The 22,884-nt window shown below is 35.9% G+C and overlaps 1 protein-coding gene across 5 annotated transcripts in view; it reads left to right on the top strand.

Moving 5' to 3' along the window:
• Positions 1 to 22,884, top strand: part of CPLANE1 (ciliogenesis and planar polarity effector complex subunit 1) — a 95,299-nt gene that overhangs the window by 20,432 nt on the left and 51,983 nt on the right. For all 5 annotated transcript variants that reach the window (XR_012495161.1, XM_074328990.1, XM_074328987.1 and 2 more), the window contains exons 15-26: positions 2,419 to 2,583; positions 6,866 to 7,039; positions 8,545 to 8,773; positions 9,843 to 9,982; positions 12,343 to 12,560; positions 14,785 to 14,949; positions 15,981 to 16,119; positions 17,206 to 17,315; positions 17,467 to 17,625; positions 17,740 to 17,848; positions 19,041 to 19,341; positions 20,712 to 21,621. Coding sequence is in view for 4 of the 5 variants with exons in the window: in XM_074328990.1 (XP_074185091.1) it covers positions 2,419 to 2,583; positions 6,866 to 7,039; positions 8,545 to 8,773; positions 9,843 to 9,982; positions 12,343 to 12,560; positions 14,785 to 14,949; positions 15,981 to 16,119; positions 17,206 to 17,315; positions 17,467 to 17,625; positions 17,740 to 17,848; positions 19,041 to 19,341; positions 20,712 to 21,621 (2,819 nt within the window). In the remaining variant the exon portion in view is untranslated. The remainder of the gene's footprint in view (positions 1 to 2,418; positions 2,584 to 6,865; positions 7,040 to 8,544; positions 8,774 to 9,842; positions 9,983 to 12,342; positions 12,561 to 14,784; positions 14,950 to 15,980; positions 16,120 to 17,205; positions 17,316 to 17,466; positions 17,626 to 17,739; positions 17,849 to 19,040; positions 19,342 to 20,711; positions 21,622 to 22,884) is intronic.

The raw sequence follows: 22,884 nt of genomic DNA on the forward strand, positions 1-22,884 counted from the left end.
TCTAGAGCATAAAAATAATTCCAAATTTCTGAATGCTCATAATTTCTTAATGTTCCAATAGAATACATATTGTAGACACCTTGACTGTCAGAAATACTTGTTTAAAATTATTCTTAGTCTTGGAATTTGTCGAACCAAGAATTTTTTCTGTTATCTATAGATATGGCTCCTTCTGTCCATTTTTTTGGTTAGTGATGAAACTTGTGATTTATTATTGATGGGGGAAAAATGAGATTTAATGAATTTTTGTCATTTAGAGGGACTGAAAGTATCTAAATGAGAAACTATTGGTTAAATAGTTTACCACCTTTTACAGACTTAGAGACACATGGAGCTAAGGCTCTCTGCCCTTAAGTAATTCAATTTTAACAATTTCCTGTGAGTTAGACTTATTGGGGTTAGGTATAGGCTATGTGGAGTCTTTGATGAGACTATAAGGACATGGATTCTAGAAACTGGTGATAGCTTTTATGATATAGGGCTAAGGGTGTGACGAAGATGACAGAGGTTCTGAGCGACCTTGGAACTCACTCTGATTACAACTACTACATGGTCAGATTTGGCCAATTATTAAAGTATTTTTGACTGCTGTGGTATTGTATGTTTCTTTCATTCATCTATTTAATCAGTACGTATGGAGAGCCTGCTGTGTTCCTAGAATTGTGTTAGGTGCTAGGAGTAACTGAAATAAACAAGTTGCCTACAGTCTGCAGGAGAGATTCCATAAACAACTAGCCCTTTTCTCATTATGTTGTTTGCACTATACACAGTCTGAGACTGGAGTGCAAGCATCAGTCTGGGGAAAACCTGGAGGAGTTGACAATTAAAATGGAACAGAAATTGGCCAGTTAAAGTAGTGGGATGGTTCATCAGAGGATATATAGCATTCCAAAAGCAAAGAGGCATGAGAAACCATGGCAATTTGGTAAACTGCAAGAAGTTGAACTAGACTAGATTATATGATACATGTCAGTGATGTTGGGGACAGGGAGGTGAGAGCTAAGGTGAGAGGTAGATAGAGAACAGTGTATACAGTGCCAAGGGATTAAGATTTTATCCTAAGGACAGTGGGATCAGTTAAGCTACTTGATGTAGGAAAGAGAACTTTTTAAATATAGGCCATTTGGAAAGATCACTTTAGTAGGTACTGTGTGGAGGGTCATTTGTAGGAGTGACGTAGAGATGTGGGTTTACCTAGAAAAAAGAAAATTAGTCAGTTGAGGTCCTAAACCAAAGCAATGTCAAGAGTACTGGTGAACAGCGGTCATATCTGACAGATATTTAATAGGTTTGAGCAATCGGACTTGTGACTGAGTAGATCTGGAGAAAGAAGTCTAATGTACTTCTCAGATTTGGGGATTCTCCAACTGGATGAAAAAGGGTGGTGTTCAAGGTGAGAAGTTCTGATGAAGAAGAGATTTCATATTGAGTTCCATTGGGGACCTTTTAGTTTGATTTCCACTGTATCCATTAAGAATGGCTTCCAGTAGTGGAGACTGAGAGTAACTGGCTTCAACAAAAAAAGACGTTTATTTCTTTCTTATGAAAAGAGGCCTGAAGTTGACAGTCTGGGGCTGGTTCGGTGTTTCTAAGGTTTCAAAGACCTTTAGTTTTTCTGCTTTGTCATCCCTAGTGCATTGCTTCCATTCTTAAGTCCATTACATGAGTTAAGATGGATGCTGGAGCTGTTAGCCATCACTTCCATATTCTAGGCAGGGCAGAAAGCAGGAAAGGCAAGAGAGGGTACACCTACCTCCCAGCTGAATTTAAGCAGCTTTTCTGGAAGGTCTACACAAGATTATCTCTTGGTTCAGAACATAGTCACATTTTCACATGGCCACATCTAGTGAGAAATTGTGATCCGGTTGCATTGTAACCCCAAAATGAAGTTGGAATTCTTTTACTCAGGAAGAATGCATAAGGGGCAGGCAACCAGCAGCCTAAGTCCTCAATTCCCTCAGATATTTGAAGGGAGTGGTCAGGAACTCTTATTAGATAGTGTTTTTCTTTGACCATCTGTTTGACATACGTATGGTTTCATGTGTGTGTGTGTGTGTAACCACATTCCCTTCTGTTTCATACCATGGTACTTGAGATAGATGTTGCTAGTGGACCTTAGAGATGACATGATGAGGATTTGCAGCTCTCTTTGGATGAAATCTCAGTCATCCTGTAGCCTGGTGAAAGAAAACTAAAATTGTTCAGAACTTGAAAAAGGACAAAGTATTGCTCACCTGGTTTTTAAAAAGTCTTTTATTGAAGGCTAAAACAGATACAGATAGGTTAACGTAATATGAGTGTACAGCTTGATGAATTTCCATAAACTGAACACTCCTAGAGTGTCTACCTAGCACCCAGATCAAGAACATTACTTTGCTAACATGTTTCTAATGTCAGCTTAATTCTTTCCGGTTTAAGGAGGAAGAAGGACACGTTTTCTTCAGATTCGCTATTATCTTTCTCTTTTATACTGCCACCTCTACAGCTATAATTTAAATGATGCCCAAGGACTGTGTGATCAGCTAGTGAGAGAAGTACTGAGATGGTCCCACCTCCCCGTAAAAGCAAATGAAGATAGTTCAGGTATGCATTTAAAATACAGTATTTTTAATCTTACTGATTTATATTTATAGGTTTAGATATGAAATTACTTATGTATAAAAGTTGGTTGTTCTGCCCTATTATGATAAATTTTGGACTGACAGCTTCTCAATAGCAAGAACCGTTTTTTTAAAAACATTTTAAAAATAAAATTTCCAGAGCTTAGCAATGATTGCCTGCTGAACTGATATAATTGTTTTCTCACAGCCATATTTGTTAAAATATTAGGTACTCCTCAAGTATTTTTCCTTAATATATTTATATTTAACTGTTGCTTAAGGTGGTTTAGTAAAGTGATGAAAATCACTAACTGAGGTATTCTGACTCTTTTTTAAAATCTGTTTAGGAGTCTGTAGAGTATCTGGATTGCCATTTTTAAAAAAGGTACATTTGAATTAAGCAATAACCAGAGTGAAAGATGCATATAGATATATATACACATATACATTTGTATATGTGTATATATATCTATGGATCTTAAAATGTGTACACTCCTGGTGTGTGTGTATGTATGTATATATCTATATCTATGTCTATATCTGTGTCTGTATCGACAGATATAGATACATACAGGGGTGCCAACAAAATGTGCACATTTTAAGAGATGTTATCTAAGCATTACTTTTCGAAGTTGAGTTGAATTACAGTAGCAATGTGTAGTATGACGTTCACTCAAAAGATGGCATTAATCAAATGAATGCTAGCATCATTCATTGTGTTACAATTTTAATATAGTTTTTTCCTTTCTTAAAATGTGTATACATTTATACACACACACACATATATCACACACACACACACACACACACACATACACACGGTGCCAAAAAACTGTACACATTTTAAGAAAGGAAAAATCTATTAAAACTACGCTGATGGTAACCAATTTGAGCACCTCTTGTAATTTGAGAAGTCAAACGTGACTTGTATTCATCTTTATTATCAGTGTATATTGAGTTTTACAATTTTAATACAGTTTTTTCTTTCTTAAAATGTGTATACATTCTTTTGGCACCCTCTGTATATGAATGAACACATAACGTATTTATAGTGGTTATAGGGTCACAGACCATTAGATGTATACTACGCATATGAATGTGTCTGAAAGGCCCAATGTATCAGGACTTTCTAAATGGAGCCAACTTAGTTTTATGTGGTTTCAGCCACTTGTTAATAGATTTCTTACTCTTTGTGATTTTTATCTTTTTAGATTTTTGTGTTCATTATGGAAGAAATGCATGTTTATTTTAGACAATTTTGAAAATACAGAAAAGTGCAAAGAAGAAAATAAAATCACTTACAATTCTACCACTTTTCTATATACATTTATACATATATATTATTAGAGCTGTATATTCTATTTTGTAAATTTTTAAAATTTCATATTATGATGAATACTTTTCAATGCAAATAATACTCTTTTTAAAAAACCCACTAAGCTTTTTCCCCGTTATTGCACGTTTTAGGTTGTTACCAACTATTTACTGTTTTAAATAATGAATGCTGCAGTGTAAATTTCTGCAAGTATTACTAATAATTTCTTTAGGACAAATTTCTAGAAATGAGGTTCCTGAACCAAAGAGAATCCACCATTTTAAAACTTTTGAGGCTTACTGTCAAGTTGCCTTCCAGAAAGTTCTGCCAGCTGTATGAGCAAAAGACTTTTATGTGTGATTTTTTTTTTAACCGATTGGATAGTCTTCATTTTTTTTAGCAGTATTGTAATTAAATGATTTAACTTTCAACATAAGTTGAACCTAGAGTAATGTATTTGTTTTAGTTTTTAATGATGATTGTTTAAAATATATCAAGCATATCTCTACTAGGTCAGGTCCCCAAGACTACCCCCCAAGTTCAGTGAATTCCCAGGGAGGACTCACAGGGCTCAGCATATAGCTGTGCTCATGGCTGTCATTTATTACAATGAAAGGATACAAAGCAAAATTAGCCAAGGGAAAAGGTGCATGGGGTGGAGTCCAGAAGAAACCAAGCAAAAGCTTCCAAGAATCCTCTCTCAGTGGAGTCACACAGGACAGACACTTAATTCTTCCAGCCACGGATTGTGACACCGCATGTGAGATGCTGTGTACCAGGGAAGCTCATTAGAGATTTAGTGCTCAGGGTTTTTAATTGGGGGCTGGTCACATAGGCATCCTCTGCCTAGCCCATACTAAAATTCCGTACTCTTCGAAGGAAAGCAGTATTCAGTATAAACCACATTGTTTGTGCAAACAGGTCCATTGAGCCACTGTCAGCAGTTAAGGTGGTGGGACTCCTCCCAAAATCTAAGTTCCCAGATGCCAGCTAAGGGTCAACCTTATAAGCAGGCCTTTAAAGTACCCAGGCCTAATATGTTACCCTTTTCCTGCACACTTACCTAATCAACTATATATAGTTTTAATTTTTATTGTATAAGGTTGCCATTATTAACATCATCACTGTCCCACATACAGAATTACGCTTTCAAATTTTACTTCGGAATTGATGCAGTTTTACTCTGTTGACAGTATCTTTTATTTTTTATTTTATTTTTATCTTTTTTTTTTTTTGAAGATTTTATTGGGGAAGGGGAACAGGATTTTATTGGGGAACAGTGTGTACTTCCAGGACTTTTTTCCAAGTCAAGTTGTTGTCCTTTCAGTCTTAGTTGTGGAGGGCGCAGCTCAGCTCCAGGTCCAGTTGCCATTGCTAGTTGCAGGGGGCGCATCCCTTGCTGCAACCTTGTGGTTGAGAGGACGCACTCCAACCAGCTGAGCCATCCAGCAGCTCAGTGGCAGCTCAGCTCAAGGTGCCATGTTCAGTTTTAGTTGCAGGGGGTGCTGTCCACCATCCCTTGTGGAAGTTGAGGAATTGAACTGGCAACCTTGTGGTTGAGAGGATGCGCTCCAACCAACTGAGCTATCCGGGAGCTCAGCGGCAGCTCAGCTCAGGGTGCCGTGTTCAATCATAGTTGCAGGGGGCGCTGCCCACCATCCCTTGTGGGACTCGAGGAATTGAACTGGCAGCCTTGTGGTTGAGAGCCCACTGGCCCATGTGGGAATCGAACTGGCAGCCTTTGGAGTTAGGAGCATGGAGCTCCAACCGCCTGAGCCACTGGGCCGGCCCCGACAGTATGTTTTAGAATCAAGTTGCTCCCAATTAAATTCTGAGTTTTTCATGATTAACATTCCTGGAAATCTTGCCTTTGTATACTTCCTACTGTAAGTTTTACCAAGAGAAAAAATTCTTACCCATATATTTTTAACTTTAATGGGAAGAAATAGTATGGCTTTTTTAAAACTTTTAGTGACCAAATGAAAAATACTGCTTGCAGGCTCATAAAATATTCTCAAGATCCCCTTTATATATATATGAATTTTTAACACTACTTTTGAGTGCCTGCTATATGAGAGGTGGAGTGGTAGGTACTAGGGTAGATAGTGACAAGATAGAAATGGTCCATACACATATAGAACTAATATTCTGGTGAATATGTACCAAGTGACTTCTGGGAAAGAAAGATGTTTTGCTATTGTTGGGGCCATAAATTTCATAAAAAGTAATGCTAACTTAGTATTTCTATATATTTAATAGTTTTTAACTATTTCCAGTTTTTGAATGCCAGTTTATATTTTGAGTTTTGGTTCTCAAATAGGGATGATACATATTTGCTCCTGTTAGTTTATATCAGAATGACCTCAGGAATCCAGATGTAAGTTACCGCATACCGCCCCCCACCTTCTCCCTCCACCGCACACATTCCTTTTGTTCCTACCTCCCAAAAGAATCATCATAGTGAGCCATTCTTACTAATGGGAATATATCATAATTCCAAGATCTGATGGTACAGAAAAAAGCATTGAAAATCTCTGTTCTGATGCTTTCCAGATTATCTTTGTATTAAGCTTTGCTTCCTTCATCAAAGAAAAAAAATTGGAAAGGGAAGGAAGAAGGGAAAATAAACAATGAAATACCAAGCTTGCAGGTCCACCATGGCTGGTGGTTTGTTTTGTATAGATCCCTCCATGTTTTTAAATAAACTAGTAACTGAAAGTCATAAACAGTTCCTAAGTGTATGTGCTCATACTTATGAGCTAACTATTTTTGTTCTATTGTCTTCAAGAAGTATAGATACCTGTTATAAATTAGCTTGTAGAGGCCGTGGGTGCTCATCCCAGAACAAAATTTTAATTATGATTTTCTTGTATAATGTTGGGCTCTTAAAAATTACTACATTTTGATAGTTGAATTGGAATCTCCTTTGGTCACGTGCTGTATCCCTTAGATCCTGGGACGTCTCAGTGTGTGTCTGGAATGACTGGAAATGTCCATCCTGAGGCAGCCGTGAGAGTTATCCAGTCCATGGCTCGGTTCATGGCCGCCTATTTCACCAATCAGCTTCTTTGCATTTTGCCACCTCACAATGTGAATATCCTTCCTCCCCTTCATATTAAAACAGGTAATATAGTAAATAATTTCCTCACCTTGTTTTGCACAGTGTGTTTAAAATCACATTGTACAGTGATCATTATTTTATGGAAATAATACTGTTATAGCTTGCTGTCTGACACACAGGGAATGCTCAATGACTACTTGTGAATGAATAAAATCTGAGAAAGGTATTTGCTTGGATTTATTTTTATTGAATATGGATTTTAATCACAAATTTTGGACAAATTGGCACTTATAAAATTTTCATTTTTAAAGTAAAAAGGCTGCCACCTGCATTTATGTAAAAATATGGAAATTTAACAAATTTTGAGTATGCTGATTTTCTTTTATTGAGTTTAATTTCGTTGGTAAAACTTTTATAATTTTATTTGGATCATTTACTTTGTTCTGTTTAATCATTTCATTAATGGGGTCAAAAATGTACCTAATATGTGCTGAGTAACTGCCCTGCCCTCATGGAGATAAACATGTATACAAATTTTTCAGAAAATTAAATTGTTCGAGTTCTTTTAATAGTACAGTGCTTTGCTCAGTGAATAAAAAAGTAAGAAAATTTTAGTTAATCTCCTCTCTGCCCATGCAGAATCAAGCATTCAAGTGATTGACTAAATTTTTTATTTCTATCCAATGTGTTTGTCAGAGCTAATAAAATGATAGTGCTTGTGTGGGCAGAGCCCATGTAGGACACATGAGAAACTAATTTCAGCGAGCAGAAACCCACATGTATCATTTACCAATTTTATTTTGAATGAATGAGTGAAAATCTTAGCAATATGTGTTTTTAAAAAGTAACAGTTATGTCATCATATTTTCAAGTTACTTATTCAAGTTACTTCAATAAGGGAAAGGTATGTAGAAGGCTACGGAGAAGGATATTACCCTTTGTATTTAATCCCAGGCTAGACTAAGATCTTGTCGGTTAGTCAGGATTACTGAACATCACACTTTTCTACTTTCTTATAAACACTAGTATATTGGACACTTAATGTGCTTGATTTACCTCAAATTACTTTTTTATTGCATGACACTATGAGGAATGCAGAATCGGGGAAAACGCAGTCTCTGTTCCCCAGATGTCATAATCTCATAGGATAAATAGGCATGTATTTCAGGGCAGCCACAATAATAAACTCTGTACTGTGACCCAGTACATTTAAGTGTGTAAGTATGTTTATATTTGACACAAAAGTTTCACTAAACTGTATTTACCTTTATTTTGCTTAATGTACTCTGATACTGTCTCTTCTGTTTCTCTGTCTACTCTGTGCTGTTTCATTTTTTTAAGAATGTTATCATTTGCTTCATGATCCACTAATGAGGCACATTCTTTAGTATTAAAAAAAACGATTCTAGGATATGTTAAGTATTATTTTAGCCCATTTTGTTAGTATCTTCCTTGTTGTGGTTTTGTATTGAAAATACTCATTGAAGAGATATATATGTACTCATGTAAGGAGGTGTGAATTCTGATGTATGTAATTGTCATATCCATTTTCTTTAATTTACTCACAGAGCAATCCTTACGATTTATTCCTCTGCAACACTCTAAGGTGGCCAGTGTTGTTAGAGATCAGAATCTTTCTAATGTGTGGACAGTTGAATATGCCCTTGAATTACTATTTATTGGTGGCCTGGTTCCAGAAGCTGTGTGGTTGGCACATAAACTTGGAGACTGGAAGACATCTGTTTCAATTGGTGTGGCCTTCCAACTGTTCTGTAAACTAGATAGCAATTTCACGAGGTATGTATTCTTGGGCAATCTTAAGTTAAGAAATAGTGTAATACTGTCATCTGAAATGTTTATTTCTCTTCATTTACACATTTTGTGGAATTTTTAGTTCAGCATTGTCCAGTAGAACTTTCTTCCGTGATGGCAATATTCTATATGAGCTGTCCAATGTGATAGCTACTATCCACGCATAGCTATTGAGCACTTGAAATGTGGCTGGTAAGACCAATGAACTGAATTTTCAATTTAATTTTAATTCATTTAAATTTAAATAGCTACATATAACTAGTGGGTTCTGTGTTGGACAGCTCAGCGGTATACTTATTTGTATTAAAATGTTTATTTAGAACATTTATTTGTTAGTAATGCCCTCAAAGGGCTTATAGTCAATGGGAGAATCCATTGTCCATACCAAATAGAACTTGAATTTTAAGCTAATCAAACTTATCTCTGTATTTTAACTTTTGGATATTATGGTATTGCTGTGCCTTTTATATGCTTCACTTCAATAATTCAGCATATATTTATTATGTAACCTCTCGTTACCAAGCTCTATCTATGCCAAGTATATTAGTGGATATAAACTTAAACGGTACATAGTTTCTATGCTTAAGGCATTTATAGTTTAATAGAGAAAATAAGACAAAACATTGTAATTTACATAGCATGGTAAGAAAAGTGCCAGTGGTACAGTGAGGAGAGCAATAATACCAAGTGAGGGAAGGACAGGAAATACTTTATGTAGTAATGTCATTTGAGACGGGCATTAAGGAGAAGACAGGATCTTGACAAACTGAGTAGCTCTAGGGAGAGAGAACATTCCAAACACGAGCAAAGGCATACGGCAAAACAGGTTTGGTTCAGTTTGGACAGAGTATGTACTCATATGTAGGAAATAAGGATGGGGAGATATTTTAGGACCATAATCGTGAAGAGCCTTAAAACTCTTCTTAATGCAGTATTTCCTTGATTATTCATCCTATATTTAGGAGAGAGACAAAGAGTGAATTTCACTGTTTCTTAAAATTTCATGATTCTTTTCAAAATTTGGATTAATTTCCCTTAATTTGATGTGTTTTAGGTTCAAGAGAAAGAGTCAGAATCTACTATTAACTATGACTCCAGCACAGATTTTCCAGGAAAAACTCCAATGTTTTTTAGGTCAGCCAGCATCTTTGGAAGCAAAAAATGAAATGGGCTCAAAATACAAACAATTTACAGGTGTGTTACCTACATATGGTCTAATACATATATCAGGTTAATATATAAATGATGTATTATAGAAATGTATACTTGAAACCTATATAATTTTACTAACTAATGTATTGCCAATAAATTTAATAAATAAAAAAATAAAATTTATAAAGCTTATAAACACCCACAAATATGTTAACACTTTGAAATAAGATTAGCAAATACAAAAATATGCTATTTATTTTTAATCCTGGGAGCATCCAAAACTGATGCCAGCTCAAACACAGTGGTCAATTACTGAATCATATTCCAGTTTTCCATATATAGCTTTATACTAGTTGTATTTTGCTGCATTTGGATTATTTTCTTTTGTAGTCATATAATCATCGAATCTCAGACACGGAAGGGTAGTTAGAAGTATTTAGTTCAACTCTCACCTAGTGCATAAATCATAGAGTTGGTTTTGTTTTTAACTTGAAAAGTTCAAAGTGGTATTACAAAATTAAGTATAAATATTACGTAGATTTTACCCAGGTGCCTATAAAATTTGTCTGTTTTATAGATGGAGGAATTTAGACAAAAAGTAATGAACTCAGTTATTTAAAGTTGTGTATATAATGATAAAACCAGGATTACTGTGGGACCCTTTGTTTTCATTAGTGCTATTCTCCATTAGGGAGTGAGACTTCTAACTCTAGATTCCTAGAACTTACTAATTATAACTTCTCTTTCTGGAAAGAACTCAGAATTGAAAACTTTTCTTTGATGATTTTCTGTCATGTTCTCTCTTTTTTTTTTTCTGTAGTAAATGTTAGTAAATGAAAAGATAATGTAACTACATGAAAGTTGGTTTTGAAAAAAATGACTGAAAAATTCCAAGTCTGAGCTAGGTCTGGCAATATGTTGTTTCAGATGATCTCCCAAAATAGATAAAATGCGTTCTATATAAAATATAAAAATACACACTTAAAGGCTAAGCTTTAAAGAAATTAAAGGAAATTTCCATGAGTCACAAACAAAGAGGAAATAAAAACTCAATGGATTCCACCCCTAGGTATTTACCCAAGAAAAATAAAACATGTCCAGCCGAGGACATGTATATGACTTTTCTTAGCAGCTTTTTCATGATAGCCAAAAACTTGAAACCGCCCAGATGCCCACAACTTGTGAATGGATAAACATATTGAAATATATCTGTACAATGGAATAATAAATAATAAAGAGGAACAAACTGCTGATAACATGCAACAACATGGGTGAATCGCAGAACCAGTATGCTGAATGAAAGTCAGAAACAAAGACTACATACTGTATGATTCCATTTATATGACATTTTATTAAAGGCAACATTATAGGGACAAGAAACAGGTCAGTGGTTGCCAGGGAGTAAGGGGAGAATTGACAACAAAGGGGTAAAAGAGAACTTTTTTGGGGTGATGGGAATGTTCTTACAGGGCAGTATAGATTAGTCACAACTCATTATACTTAAAAAAGATGACTTTTAGTGTATGTAAATTATACCTCAGTGACCCAATTTAAAAATGAAAAACTCAGCAGATGGTTAATGAACTGAAGATGAATTTAAACTCTCTCTCCATATATGTATATACACACTATACATATATAGTGAGAGAGAGAGAGAGAGATAAAAATGCATATATACAAAATAGGAGTAGAGAAAAGAGATGGAAAATATGAAAGAGAAGTTAAACCTTACAGAGTATAAAATAGGAAAACACAACACATGTCTAATAGGAGTGCCAGTGTATTCACACCAAATTCTGGATAGTGGCTACCTCTTGAGAGGAGGAGTGGAATATGACTTCCTAACATAGACGTTCCTACGTCTCCAGTTCTGCCACCTGCATCCCCTTGCATTATGCCTCTTGGGACACGTCGATATTTACATAATTGAAGTTATACTGTATGACCATTTTGTATTTTTCTTTTTTAAGGTTCATATTATAAGTCATTTTTATTTTATTATAAAAGGACTGTGATTGACTATTAAGAAAAAGAAAAAAAATTATCCTACTGCCTTCATATAATGTTTTATGTTATTTTGGTGTCTTTCTTGACATTTTTCTCCTATTAATATTTTTTCATTGTTTTTGACTCATGACTGTATTCCAAGAGTATTTTTATTATATAGTTCTTATTACAGTATCTTGTATAATACTGGGGAAAGTCTTGTGCTCTGATTGCCTTTAATCCTAAAGTAACAGAATAGTTGTTAAATTTCTCTCTAGAAGTTTGGATGCTTTTCATGTCAGCCAATATGTTCACTTTTGATGATCAGCTTTTCAGATACAAGATTTCATCCTATGAAGTAGCATAAGAAGTATAATATAAAGTTTAGCTATTTTATCTAATTTTGTATTTGGTAGATCCCATTGAAGAGGAAGATGCAAATCTGCTGTTCGGTTCAGTGCAAGAAGTGCTGAAAGCAGCAGTGATGGCCGATGCAGATATTCTCTCAGAGACCTTTCAGCTTCTGATGACCTCTGCCAAGGACTTCAGTAAGAGACTGTGGGGCTTAGTGCCGGTCGGCCTGTATCTTCCAGCTCCTCCATTATATTGTCCACAACCAGCTATTCTTAGTGAAGTAAGCTTAGCATTTCATCTTTCAGTTACTTTAAAGTTGACATGATTTTGCCCAATTTTTAAATAATCAACCTGATAATAATCTTCAAGCTAAAATGCAAGCTCTGAAGACAGACTTCCGGATCCCAGCTTTGCTGTTTATTAATTGTGGAATCTTGGGTAATGTAATTAACTGCTGTTTAAGTTTCCTTATCTGTAAAATGCAGATGATGATAGTTCTTCCAATAGCATTATTGTGAGGATTAAATAAGATGTCCTGTAAAAACTTTTACTTTAGGGCCTAGGACACATAGTAAGCATTCAACAAATGTTAAAATTATTGCAATAATAAAACAAAATTAGAGACATTTCTCTATATCCAGATTTTAAAAACTAGACTTTTGTTTAGGATAACAAATGTCAGAATTTAGAAGCCATACATTATTTCAGTGTTTATTCACCTCATTGACTTTGCCTCTTTTAAAAGAGGCAAATAATTTTTTTTGTTGTTGTTTTGAGAGATCATTTTTATCTCCTGCACTATTCAATTGTCTTATAAATAGCAACACTGTATTCCTCTTAGGAACTTTCCTTTTGCTCTTATTGAAAATCATAACATTGTAATTAGCTGTTTTTAAGATTTAAAGTGTTAATGTAAATTATTTACATTTAAATTATTTTAATATTTGATTAATATTGTGAAGTGATTCTGGTATTTTCTTTTCTACTTAGTGTTTCAGTATTAGCAACTTCTATCTTTCTCGTTTTTTCTCTTGTTTTTTTTTTATAGCTGTATTCTCATTTGTTATATTTAATATTTCAATAGGTTAAAAAATTTCATTTCTTGATATTTCAAATGTAATATATTACAAATGTAAGGAATAAATAGTCCGTGGTATTTCTCAGTAATTCCTCTTTCCTCTCACATCTTAGTCTTCAATATATTGGTTTAGAAATTAAAATCACACTGAAGGTATTTTTGTATGCTGTGCTATTAGTTTGAGTGGTTACTATTCTTAGTAGTGCTTCATTTTATTATTTTTCATTAAAATCCTCAATGGTAGGATTTTTCTTAAATGTCATTCTGTATCAATTAGAACCCCTTGGGTTGGAAGCACATAGTAGAAAACTTGGTCAAAACTGGCTGGCATAATTGAGGAGCCAGAGGTAGGACTCAGTTATGTTACCAAAGACATGGGCTCTTTCTTTCTAGTTTGCTTTCGAAGATATCAGCTTCGGCTGAAGGCTGGCTCCCTTTGTGGGAGCAGAATGGCTGCCAGCAGCTTCTAAGGCCACCTTGTCCATGTCCAGAGGGAGAAGGGAAGGGAGAAAGAAAAAGAGTAAAAGTATTTCTCTCCCAGCATTCGAAGCAGTACTGAGAGACACTCTTCTGAGACTGACTTAGGTCACTTGCCTATCCTTGAATCCATTACCTTGGCTGGGGGCAATGCAAGGTAGGTGCTGCTTGGCAATCAATTAGCATCTTCCCTGGAAGCTGGGGATGTGGGATCAGTTCTCCCTGGATCAGGTAGGCTGTGTAGGGGAAGGGCAGATACCCAATAAAAACAGAGCGCAATTAAAAAGTGGCAATGATAGGAGGACATTGGGGAAGCAAATGTTTACAACATATTATCTAATTTTCTGGGAAATTAATCTTTAGCTACTGACTTGAATAGTGTTTTTTTAACAAACATTTATTGGATGCTACTACATGTTGGGTTTTATTCTATGCACTATGATAATACAAATGTGTATCTCAAAGCCTTTGCTCTTGGGTAGTTCTCAATGTAGTGAGAAACAGATACATAAATCAGTACAGAGTAAATTAGTAAAAGCTGTAATGGAAGTCTGAGCAAAGTGGCGTCGTAGCAGAGTTGGAGGACTTCACAGAGGAGGTGACACTGAAATATGAGTAGGATTTTTCCAGGGAAAGGAAGGAAAAAGGCATTCTCCTTGAAAGAAGCTCTCTGCAACATTCCACAGATGGAGTCAGGAGTGGTGGCCTTTAGCTGTCGTAGGCAAAGATTTGGGATTAGGGTCAATTAGGTCCTTTACATTGTCTGAGGGGAGAGAAATGGTTGCTTGACACTAGAAATAGCTATAGTTGAAATCTCTGAGGCCATGCCTCAAATTTTTCTTTATAAATCTCCAGGAACATTCTAGTTTGAGAAGCACTATCTTTATTTTCACTTTAACATTTAAAATTTTTGTATTACTAGCTATTAAAACTGATTTATTTTCTTCAGGAAGATGGTGGTGATCTTCTTTTAAAAGCTGAAAAAGATAATCGCCAAAAGCTGTCTGGAATCCTTCAACGTGTTCTCCTGCTCTTCCGGGCAGCGCGGTGTTCTTTTCCTGTAGCACAGTGGTACATCTTGCAGTTGAGATGGGCCAGAAAAGTCATGCAGAAGGTATGGAGATGTCTCAGTCATTTAAGTGCTATGCTAAGTAATTTAAATGTACTAATATCTACCAATACTTACAATTGTGACATTTTCTCAAAGATTTGAAAATATAAGTTAAAATTACATTTATTCTAGATCTTCTCATCCAAAGTTATTTTAAGTAGTTTTACTTAAGGAGGGCAGAGTTTTCCTGTATTATAGAAAGGCTTGTTTCAATAGTTTCAGGATCTATTGAGCCTGAATGTTTGTTATAGGAAACTTCATTTTAAAAATTGTTTATTGTAGAAAACTATTTACTTGAAGTTGTAAATTATAGTTGCATGAAAGGTTGAGCTTACCAACTCCTGACAATAATATCACTTAATCCAGTTTTAAGTAACTCAGCTGGCATGTAAAGACTGTGTGGATTCCCTTAAAATTAGCAACACAGCTAAAGACATTCCTCCTTGTAAACCATTTTTGCTAGTAATAAATTATGAGAGATTAAAGCCTGGTGCAAGTAGTGGGCAGAATTCTAAAGATGCTCATAGGATTCTTCTAGCCTGGTTATTCAAACACATCTAGATACTGCTTTAATTTGACCAGAAGGTTCTTTACAGATGAAATTAAGATTACTAATCAGGTGACCTTAAAATAGGGAGATTATCCTGGTTTATTTTTGTGGGTCCAATGTTAACACAAAAGCCCTTAAAAGAGAGGCAGAAGAATCGGTCAGTGACATGCAGTAGAAAAGGAGGGGCCGAGAAATAAGGCAGAAGGGGAGATTAGAAGACTGAGGACACAACTCACCCTGCTGGCTTTGAAAAGGGCCATGATCCAGGGAATGAAGGCATCTTTCAGAAACAGAATGTTCCACAGCCTAGCCAGCAGGTAGTATAGCTGATTTCAGGAGTATTTTCTTACATAGTAAAGGGACCATGCTTGTTCACCATTCTCTATGGTTTTTCTTACCTGCCTTATTGGTTGCTTTATAGTTTCCTTAAAAAATTGATTTATATCACTGCTAATTTACATTTTCTATCATTCTTTGTTTTTAGATTCGAATGAAAGGGTCCCTTCCTTCATTGAGTCCTTTCCCTCAGTCGTTACTTAATTACTGTAAAGGAGGTGTAACATTCTTTCGACCTGGAGCAACTGGCGATCACAAGCTTGATGAAGTTTCCATTAAAGCAATAGGTTTGTCCAAAATGAACTGCTTGCTTAGAAATTAGCCCTAAATATTAATAACAATATATTTTACATTTGATTGGGAAAGTTTCCATATAACAGAACACTATACTGGCAATGAAAAGACAGTATATATATATATATATATATATATATATATATATATATATATATATATATATATATATAAAATAAAAATATATATATATTTCCACCATGGAGAGATATCCAAGATACATACATTAGGTGAAGAGGAAAAGCTAGTTGCAAAACAGAGTAATATGTTTTTATATATTTTTGTGGACTAGTGTTGCTTCAAATAACAAAAATTGTTTGATATTGAAAATTATGTTTAAGAAAAATTTTAAACTTAAATGCCTATCTATAAGTGATTTTCCAAATAAATTAATTATATAATATTAAGTAGAACTATGTATTGTCTTAAAAAGATTTACAGGGCTGCCTGGTGGCTCAGGCAGTTGCAGCGCTGTGCTCCTAACACCGAAGTCCTCTGTTTTAATTCCCACATTGTTCCCACTGTGAACAATGGCTCTCCCTGGAGCTGGGCTGCCATGGGCTGCCATGTACTACCATGGGCTGATGTGTGCTACCGTGAGCAGCAGGTCACCACCGACTGAGGATCGGCGACCGAGACTGCCTCAGTGGGTGGAGCGCAAGGCTCATAATACCAGCATCCGCCAGAGAGCTGCGCCCTACACCTAGACTGAGAAACAATGGCTTAAAAACTGGGGGGCAGGGGCAAAAAAAAAAAAAAAAAAAAGATTTACGGTATATTGTGAAGTTTAAAGCAAGTAAACTACTAGTAAATAGAGTAGGATATTTACTCTTAAAAAATGTTTTCAATATTTTCATCCAAATGACATTCATAAAATATTCTAGAATAACATGCATGAAAATTCTGGAAGGCTCTCCATGACTTTTATGTAAGTTGTTGACAATGAGCATGTGTTTCTTTTATAATAAAAAAAATAAAGACATTTATTTTGAAAAAAAAAAAGCAGCAGTAGTGAAGTTATTATAATATTAATGTACATACTCATGCAATCTTCTTTCGTATTTGTATTTCTAATTTAGGTTGCTTCAGAGAACTTTGTGCTTTGTGTTGGATGCTGCATATCCGTGATAAGTTATCCTATTGTTGCAGGCAATATCAGAAAGCAAGAGAACATGTGGAGGGAAAGAAGGTATTTACCTGCAAAAGAATAAGAAAAATAAACAAGCATTACTCATGGAATTATTGCTTGATAGATTTTACTGTTTGTAGCAAAATTTTCTGTTGAACTCATTCTAGTCTGTCCATCTAAAGAGAAATTAATTTTTTCAATATCTATTTAGAACCTCGAAGTGGAGTTTGATTCCTGTATGGTTGAGAACTGTCTCAGTGCTGTGGAATGGGCTTATAGAATGCTACCCTTCTCTCGGTTTTTCAATATTGAAGAACTTATTCAGGATCTAATTTTGAGCCTTATTGGAGAACTGCCACCAATCAGAAAGGTAATGTGAATGTAGGTGGAAATAAACTAAATCATAATTAGAGACTTTGAAGGATTTTTATTTTGTTTTAAGAATGATGTTGCTCATAATATTCATTTTTTAATTTTTCTGAAGGTAGCAGAAATTTTTGTGAAAGCATTTCCTAATCCTGAGGACATAAGGGTTCCTTTAAGAGAAAAATATCACTCTCTTCAACAGAGACTCAGACACTATGTGGTGAAAGGTATTCTTTGTCATTTCTTAGAAATCTGATAAATTGCTGAAGATTCTCATTTTGTCTTGATCGCATTTATTTTCCAGTGCTTGTGTTTTTATGCGTGTCTCCTTTCCTTGGAGATAGGAGTCTGAAAAGGCAGAAGCACTTCCCCATTAAAGAAGCACCAGTTCTGTTGCTTTGGAACCAGAGAAGTTGGCTTCATGTCGTGGCTCTGTCAGTTAGTAACTGTGACCGTAGGCAAGTTTTTCAGTCTCTCTGAGCCTCATTCCCTTGTTTGTAAAATGACTATATTAATACCTGCTTTATGCATGTGTATTGAAAGGAGATTAAGTAAGATAAAATATGTAAAAGGAGGACACAGTGCTTTGCATAATGTAGATACTGTATTGAAAACTAGTGTCCTTCCTCTCCCTTTCTTTAAGCTTCTAATTTTATCCTATACATTCAAGATGACCTCGTGGAAATTTTTTTTTTATTGTGGTAAAATATACATAATATAAAACTTGCCATTTTTAAGTGTATATTTCAGTGGCATTAAGTACATTGACAATGTTACAGGATTTTTAAAGAATTTAAATTACCCGCTTTTTAAGAACTGTAATTTAGTCTTTCTGGTTATGTCCTATGATTGCACATTATTTTATTAATATACTATGTTATATTTGTGATTTATATTTTTCTTAAGACTTTTTGATATCCTCTAAAATGTCCTGTTTATGTATTAATAATGTTTAAAATTTTCTCTATAGGCAGCCTTGAAAAATTTTCCTTCCTATTGTTTCCCATTACTTGAAGTTAGAAATGTGTCTTTGTTTCTTTGGCTAAAATTATACTTATTTTTCTCTTATCACTCCGATGGAATCGAAAAAACGTTAGTGATTCTCTTTATAATTATCCTTCTGCTTTTTGAGGTAGTTAAATTACTACTTAATTTTTTTCCCCAGGGTACACTTTTTTATAGAGTCTGGGTCCTGTTCCTTTTATTGTTCTTTGATGGACCTTCTCTAGCTTCTGCATAAAGTATGGACCATAGCTTTCTAACGAATACTGAAGAAAGCATGATCTGTAAGAGTGTGGAAATAAGTCTTAGTTTTCAGTTAGATTTCATGTCCCCAGGAAGGATCAGAATTGGGTTCCCTTATGTCTTGAGTTGAAACATTTTAATGAACTGTAAAGCCTTTCATTCTTTTCTTTCTAGGTCCTCAAACTGAGGAAATGATGTCTGTTATCATGCATTCTACCCATAAAGTCAGGGTGAAAGCCCTAAAACGTGTGCAGAGAAATATAGGTTCTTTTGAGATGAATGTATGGGAACCAATTGAAGAAGAAAAACCAGCTGAAGTTCCAGGTTTTGACAGGTTTTCCCTGGGGACTAGTTTGAGCAGGAGCACACTCACAGAACTGGGGAATTCCCTGGCCCACAGTGATGCTGACACAGCAGATACCGTCTCTGAAGCTCAGTCGGTTGAAGAAAAAAGTAGGATGCTTTTCTGTCAAAGGTACCGTTGAGAGCTCTTAATAGCAAGCATGCACTTTCTTTGGAAAACAACGTTTTCAATATTTTCATGCAACTGATGAATTCATTTCAAGTCCCAGCAACCTCACTCATTGTACTGTTAACAGTGGGAATGGTCAGTGCTACGTGCCCCACTCACAAGGATGTTAGGAATGTGAAGTGACACTGTACATTTGAAAATCCATTAAAAATATTGTTCAAATACGAAATAATTTTTTCACCTGAAAATATAAAATCAAATGAACAGATAGAATTCTAGAGTTCCCTGGAGGACTTTTAGTTTTTTCGGTAATCTTTACACTTAAGTCATGTAGAGTTTCGGGTTAGCTATATTATTTTTAAGTTTCCAGGGAAAGAAATTGCACACTCGTTTTTGAAACTTGCCCATAAGTTGTTGAGAGATTCTTGCTTATCATTTAAAGTGCTGTTACTCTGATTTGAGCAGATTTTTTTCTTTATAACCCTAGTATCTGCAGTGCAGTTTATTCCCATGACTTCCCATCTTGCTTAAGTGAAATAATCCCATCTACTTTAAACATCTGCTTAAACCATATCTAATAGTATTGTAAGTGGTGGGTGTGTTTCACCAAACAACTTTGATGTTAGCACAGGCATACCCTGGGGGCTGCTTATTGTGCATATTTAATAGGAAGAGGCATCACCACGTCAGCCCAGGTGCCTAGCAGGAACCTTTTATTTCTCTTACTGAGGAAACTAGGATCTGTGTTCTGCCCTAGGAAACATGTTGAAAGAAAACAGATTTAAAAATAGTTATGGTTGGCAGTTACGGTACCTGCCCAACAGGTTTAATAGCAGTAGAAAGTGTTTTAAAAATTCCCAACTTTTGTATGCTAAGGAATTCTGAGGGCGGCCCTGCTTGTTTGTTGCACATTGTACAGATAAACTGAAAGGGGCAGACGCAATACAGAAACAAACCATAAACTAAGATGTGTATTGGTGGCTTGTGATTTTATTGACTTTGTATTCTGACCTATTATTAGAGGACTTTTTTTTTTTCCCCTATTGACTTTGTATTCTGACCTATTATTAGAGGACTTTTTTTTTTCCCCAAAAAAATTCATGATTTTTTAATAAGGAAATTTCTGTGAACACATTTTATCTCTCTTAACACAAATTTTCCCTTTTGCTATTAATGTTGTGTTTTTTAGATTCAGAATCTTCAGCTCTAGTAAACACTTAGATATCATTTAGACCAACCCCCTCATTTGAAAGATAGGAAATTGAGGCATTTAAAAATGACTTAATCAGTGGAGAGAATTTTTATAAATTCTAAGATGTTTTATTGATTAAGTGATCTTTAATCTTGCCTTTTCCAACTTTGTTTTGCTGTAGAAATGCTCCAAATCACATGGAATTAACACTGATTGATAAGCCCAACAATGAAAAGAAAATATGTAATCAGAAGGAAAACCCCGAAAGAAAAGAAGATCATGGAAAGTTATTACAAAATGCACTTCCTGTCATAGGAGTTTGGGAATTTGAACGTGATGATGATGAATATATTAAATTCCTTGATCTTTTCTTGAGTTATGTTCTTGAAAGAGACCTACTCGATTCTAAGGATCCTGGCATTCCATTTCTAACCAGTTTTTCTGGACATCTTAAAGAACATGAACTTAATTCTTTACTTTTTGATGTGCATACAACATTGAAACGACGTCAGGGCAAAACCAAAAGCCAGAATGTATTTAGAGCTGGCTCCTGCTTTGCCGTTGCTCTGGAGTCACATGAGGCTGAAAAATCAGAAAGCCAGGCACGTCCAGCTTCAGTCACGGTTAATCAAGGGAGCAGACCTTTTTTAGAGAACCCTTTGAATGAAGTTAATAAAAATGAAGGGAAGAGTGGACTGTTTGGTTTAAAACAAAAGTCAATTTACAGAATACAAGATGACAACGCAGAGAAACCTTTAATCCAGAGAGTGTCGAACCATACTTCTTGGACTCCCAAATCCATTAAAACTACAAGGTGTATTTTCAAAGCAATTCAAAGCAATGATATTACCCCTCAGGAAGATCTTCCTCTAGCATTGAATAGCACATTTGGCAGCATAAGAAGGCTGCTGGAGTGGATGATAAGATGGTCTGATAGAAGAATGCTGTGTGAGCCTAGTCTCTCTGAGTCATCCTGTGAGTACAGCCCTGTTATTCGTGTCAAGACCTCTTCAGCTGCCATTCTTACATCCCTGTGGCTTTTGGAACAACCCTATTTTGCTACATATAATGCAAAAAATGCCATTAGTAAGGTAAGTACTTGAATTGTTTATTACATACAAATGAGAATTCTCATTTAGGTTAAAACTGTTTATATTTCCCTTTTTCTTTTTTTTAAAGATTTTATGGGGAAGGGGAACAGGACTTTATTGGGGTACAGTGAGTACTTCCAGGACTTTTTTCCAAGTCAAGTTGTTGTCCTTTCAGTCTTAGTTGCAGGGGGCACAGCCCACCATCCCTTGCGGGAGTCGAACCGGCAACCTTGTGGTTGAGAGGACGCGCTCCAACCAACTGAGCCATCCGGGAGGCAGCTCAGCTCAAGGTGCCGTGTTCAATGTTAGTTGCAGGGGGCACTGCCCACCATCCCTTGTGGGACTCGAGGAATTGAACCGGCAACCTTGTGGTTGAGAGCCCACTGGCCCATGTGGGAATCGAACCGGCAGCCTTCGGAGTTAGCATGGAGCTCCAACTGCCTGAGCCACCGGGCAGGCCCCTTATATTTCCCCATTTTTAAAAAATCACTAAGAAACTAAGTTAATGATAATGTCGATTATAATATGTATCACCTTTTTTTTCTTTAAGTGGTTCCTTTCCTTCTTAAAAGTAATTAATTAGGGTAAAAGTGCTTTCATAGAGGCTATGAGTTTTATGGCTTTATGTATGTTTATAACAAAAGGAAGAAGATAATTTTGAGTGATCACGACATGTTTCTGGAGATTTATCTTATTCGTTTGTTTAGAACATATTCCTTTGTTTCTTCATTTTCCTTGAGACTGTATTGGTTTCTGCACATTAGATAAAATAGCCACATCTCCCAGTCTGGACAGAGTGGTCTGGTGTAGGAGATGAATCTTATCAATCAACCTGGCTTGAGCTTTTGGTTGTTTCTGAAACCTTTGTGACTGTCTAAGCCTCCTTCTTTGTTCTTAGTGGCTTTAAGTAGTCGAGGGTATGCCCAGACCCCTCAGTGTCCCACGGGGTGGGTCACATTATCACCTAGATGCAGACCATTGGAAGCCAGACCCTCAGGCAGCATGTGGCAAGTATGGAGTAAAGGCCGTTGTGGGGAGGAACTGGGAGATAGCTGTGTTTGCCTGCTCTCTGTGGCCTGGGCCTGGGCACGTAGGCACAAGGGGGAGGCTCTTGCACCCATGAACAACTGCTGCTTTGTTTGCTACAGTCCTGTGGGACTCATGAGAGCAAGCCCCGTGGAGACAGGCGATCTGGGAAGCCATCCCTCAGTCAGCACCTGCAAAAGCTGGGTGCTAGATGTGTGTACAAGCTCCTTCCAGGCA

This window comes from Rhinolophus sinicus, linkage group LG03, assembly GCF_036562045.2.
Source record: "Rhinolophus sinicus isolate RSC01 linkage group LG03, ASM3656204v1, whole genome shotgun sequence".
In the NCBI taxonomy this organism is placed as follows: Eukaryota; Metazoa; Chordata; class Mammalia; order Chiroptera; family Rhinolophidae; genus Rhinolophus; species Rhinolophus sinicus.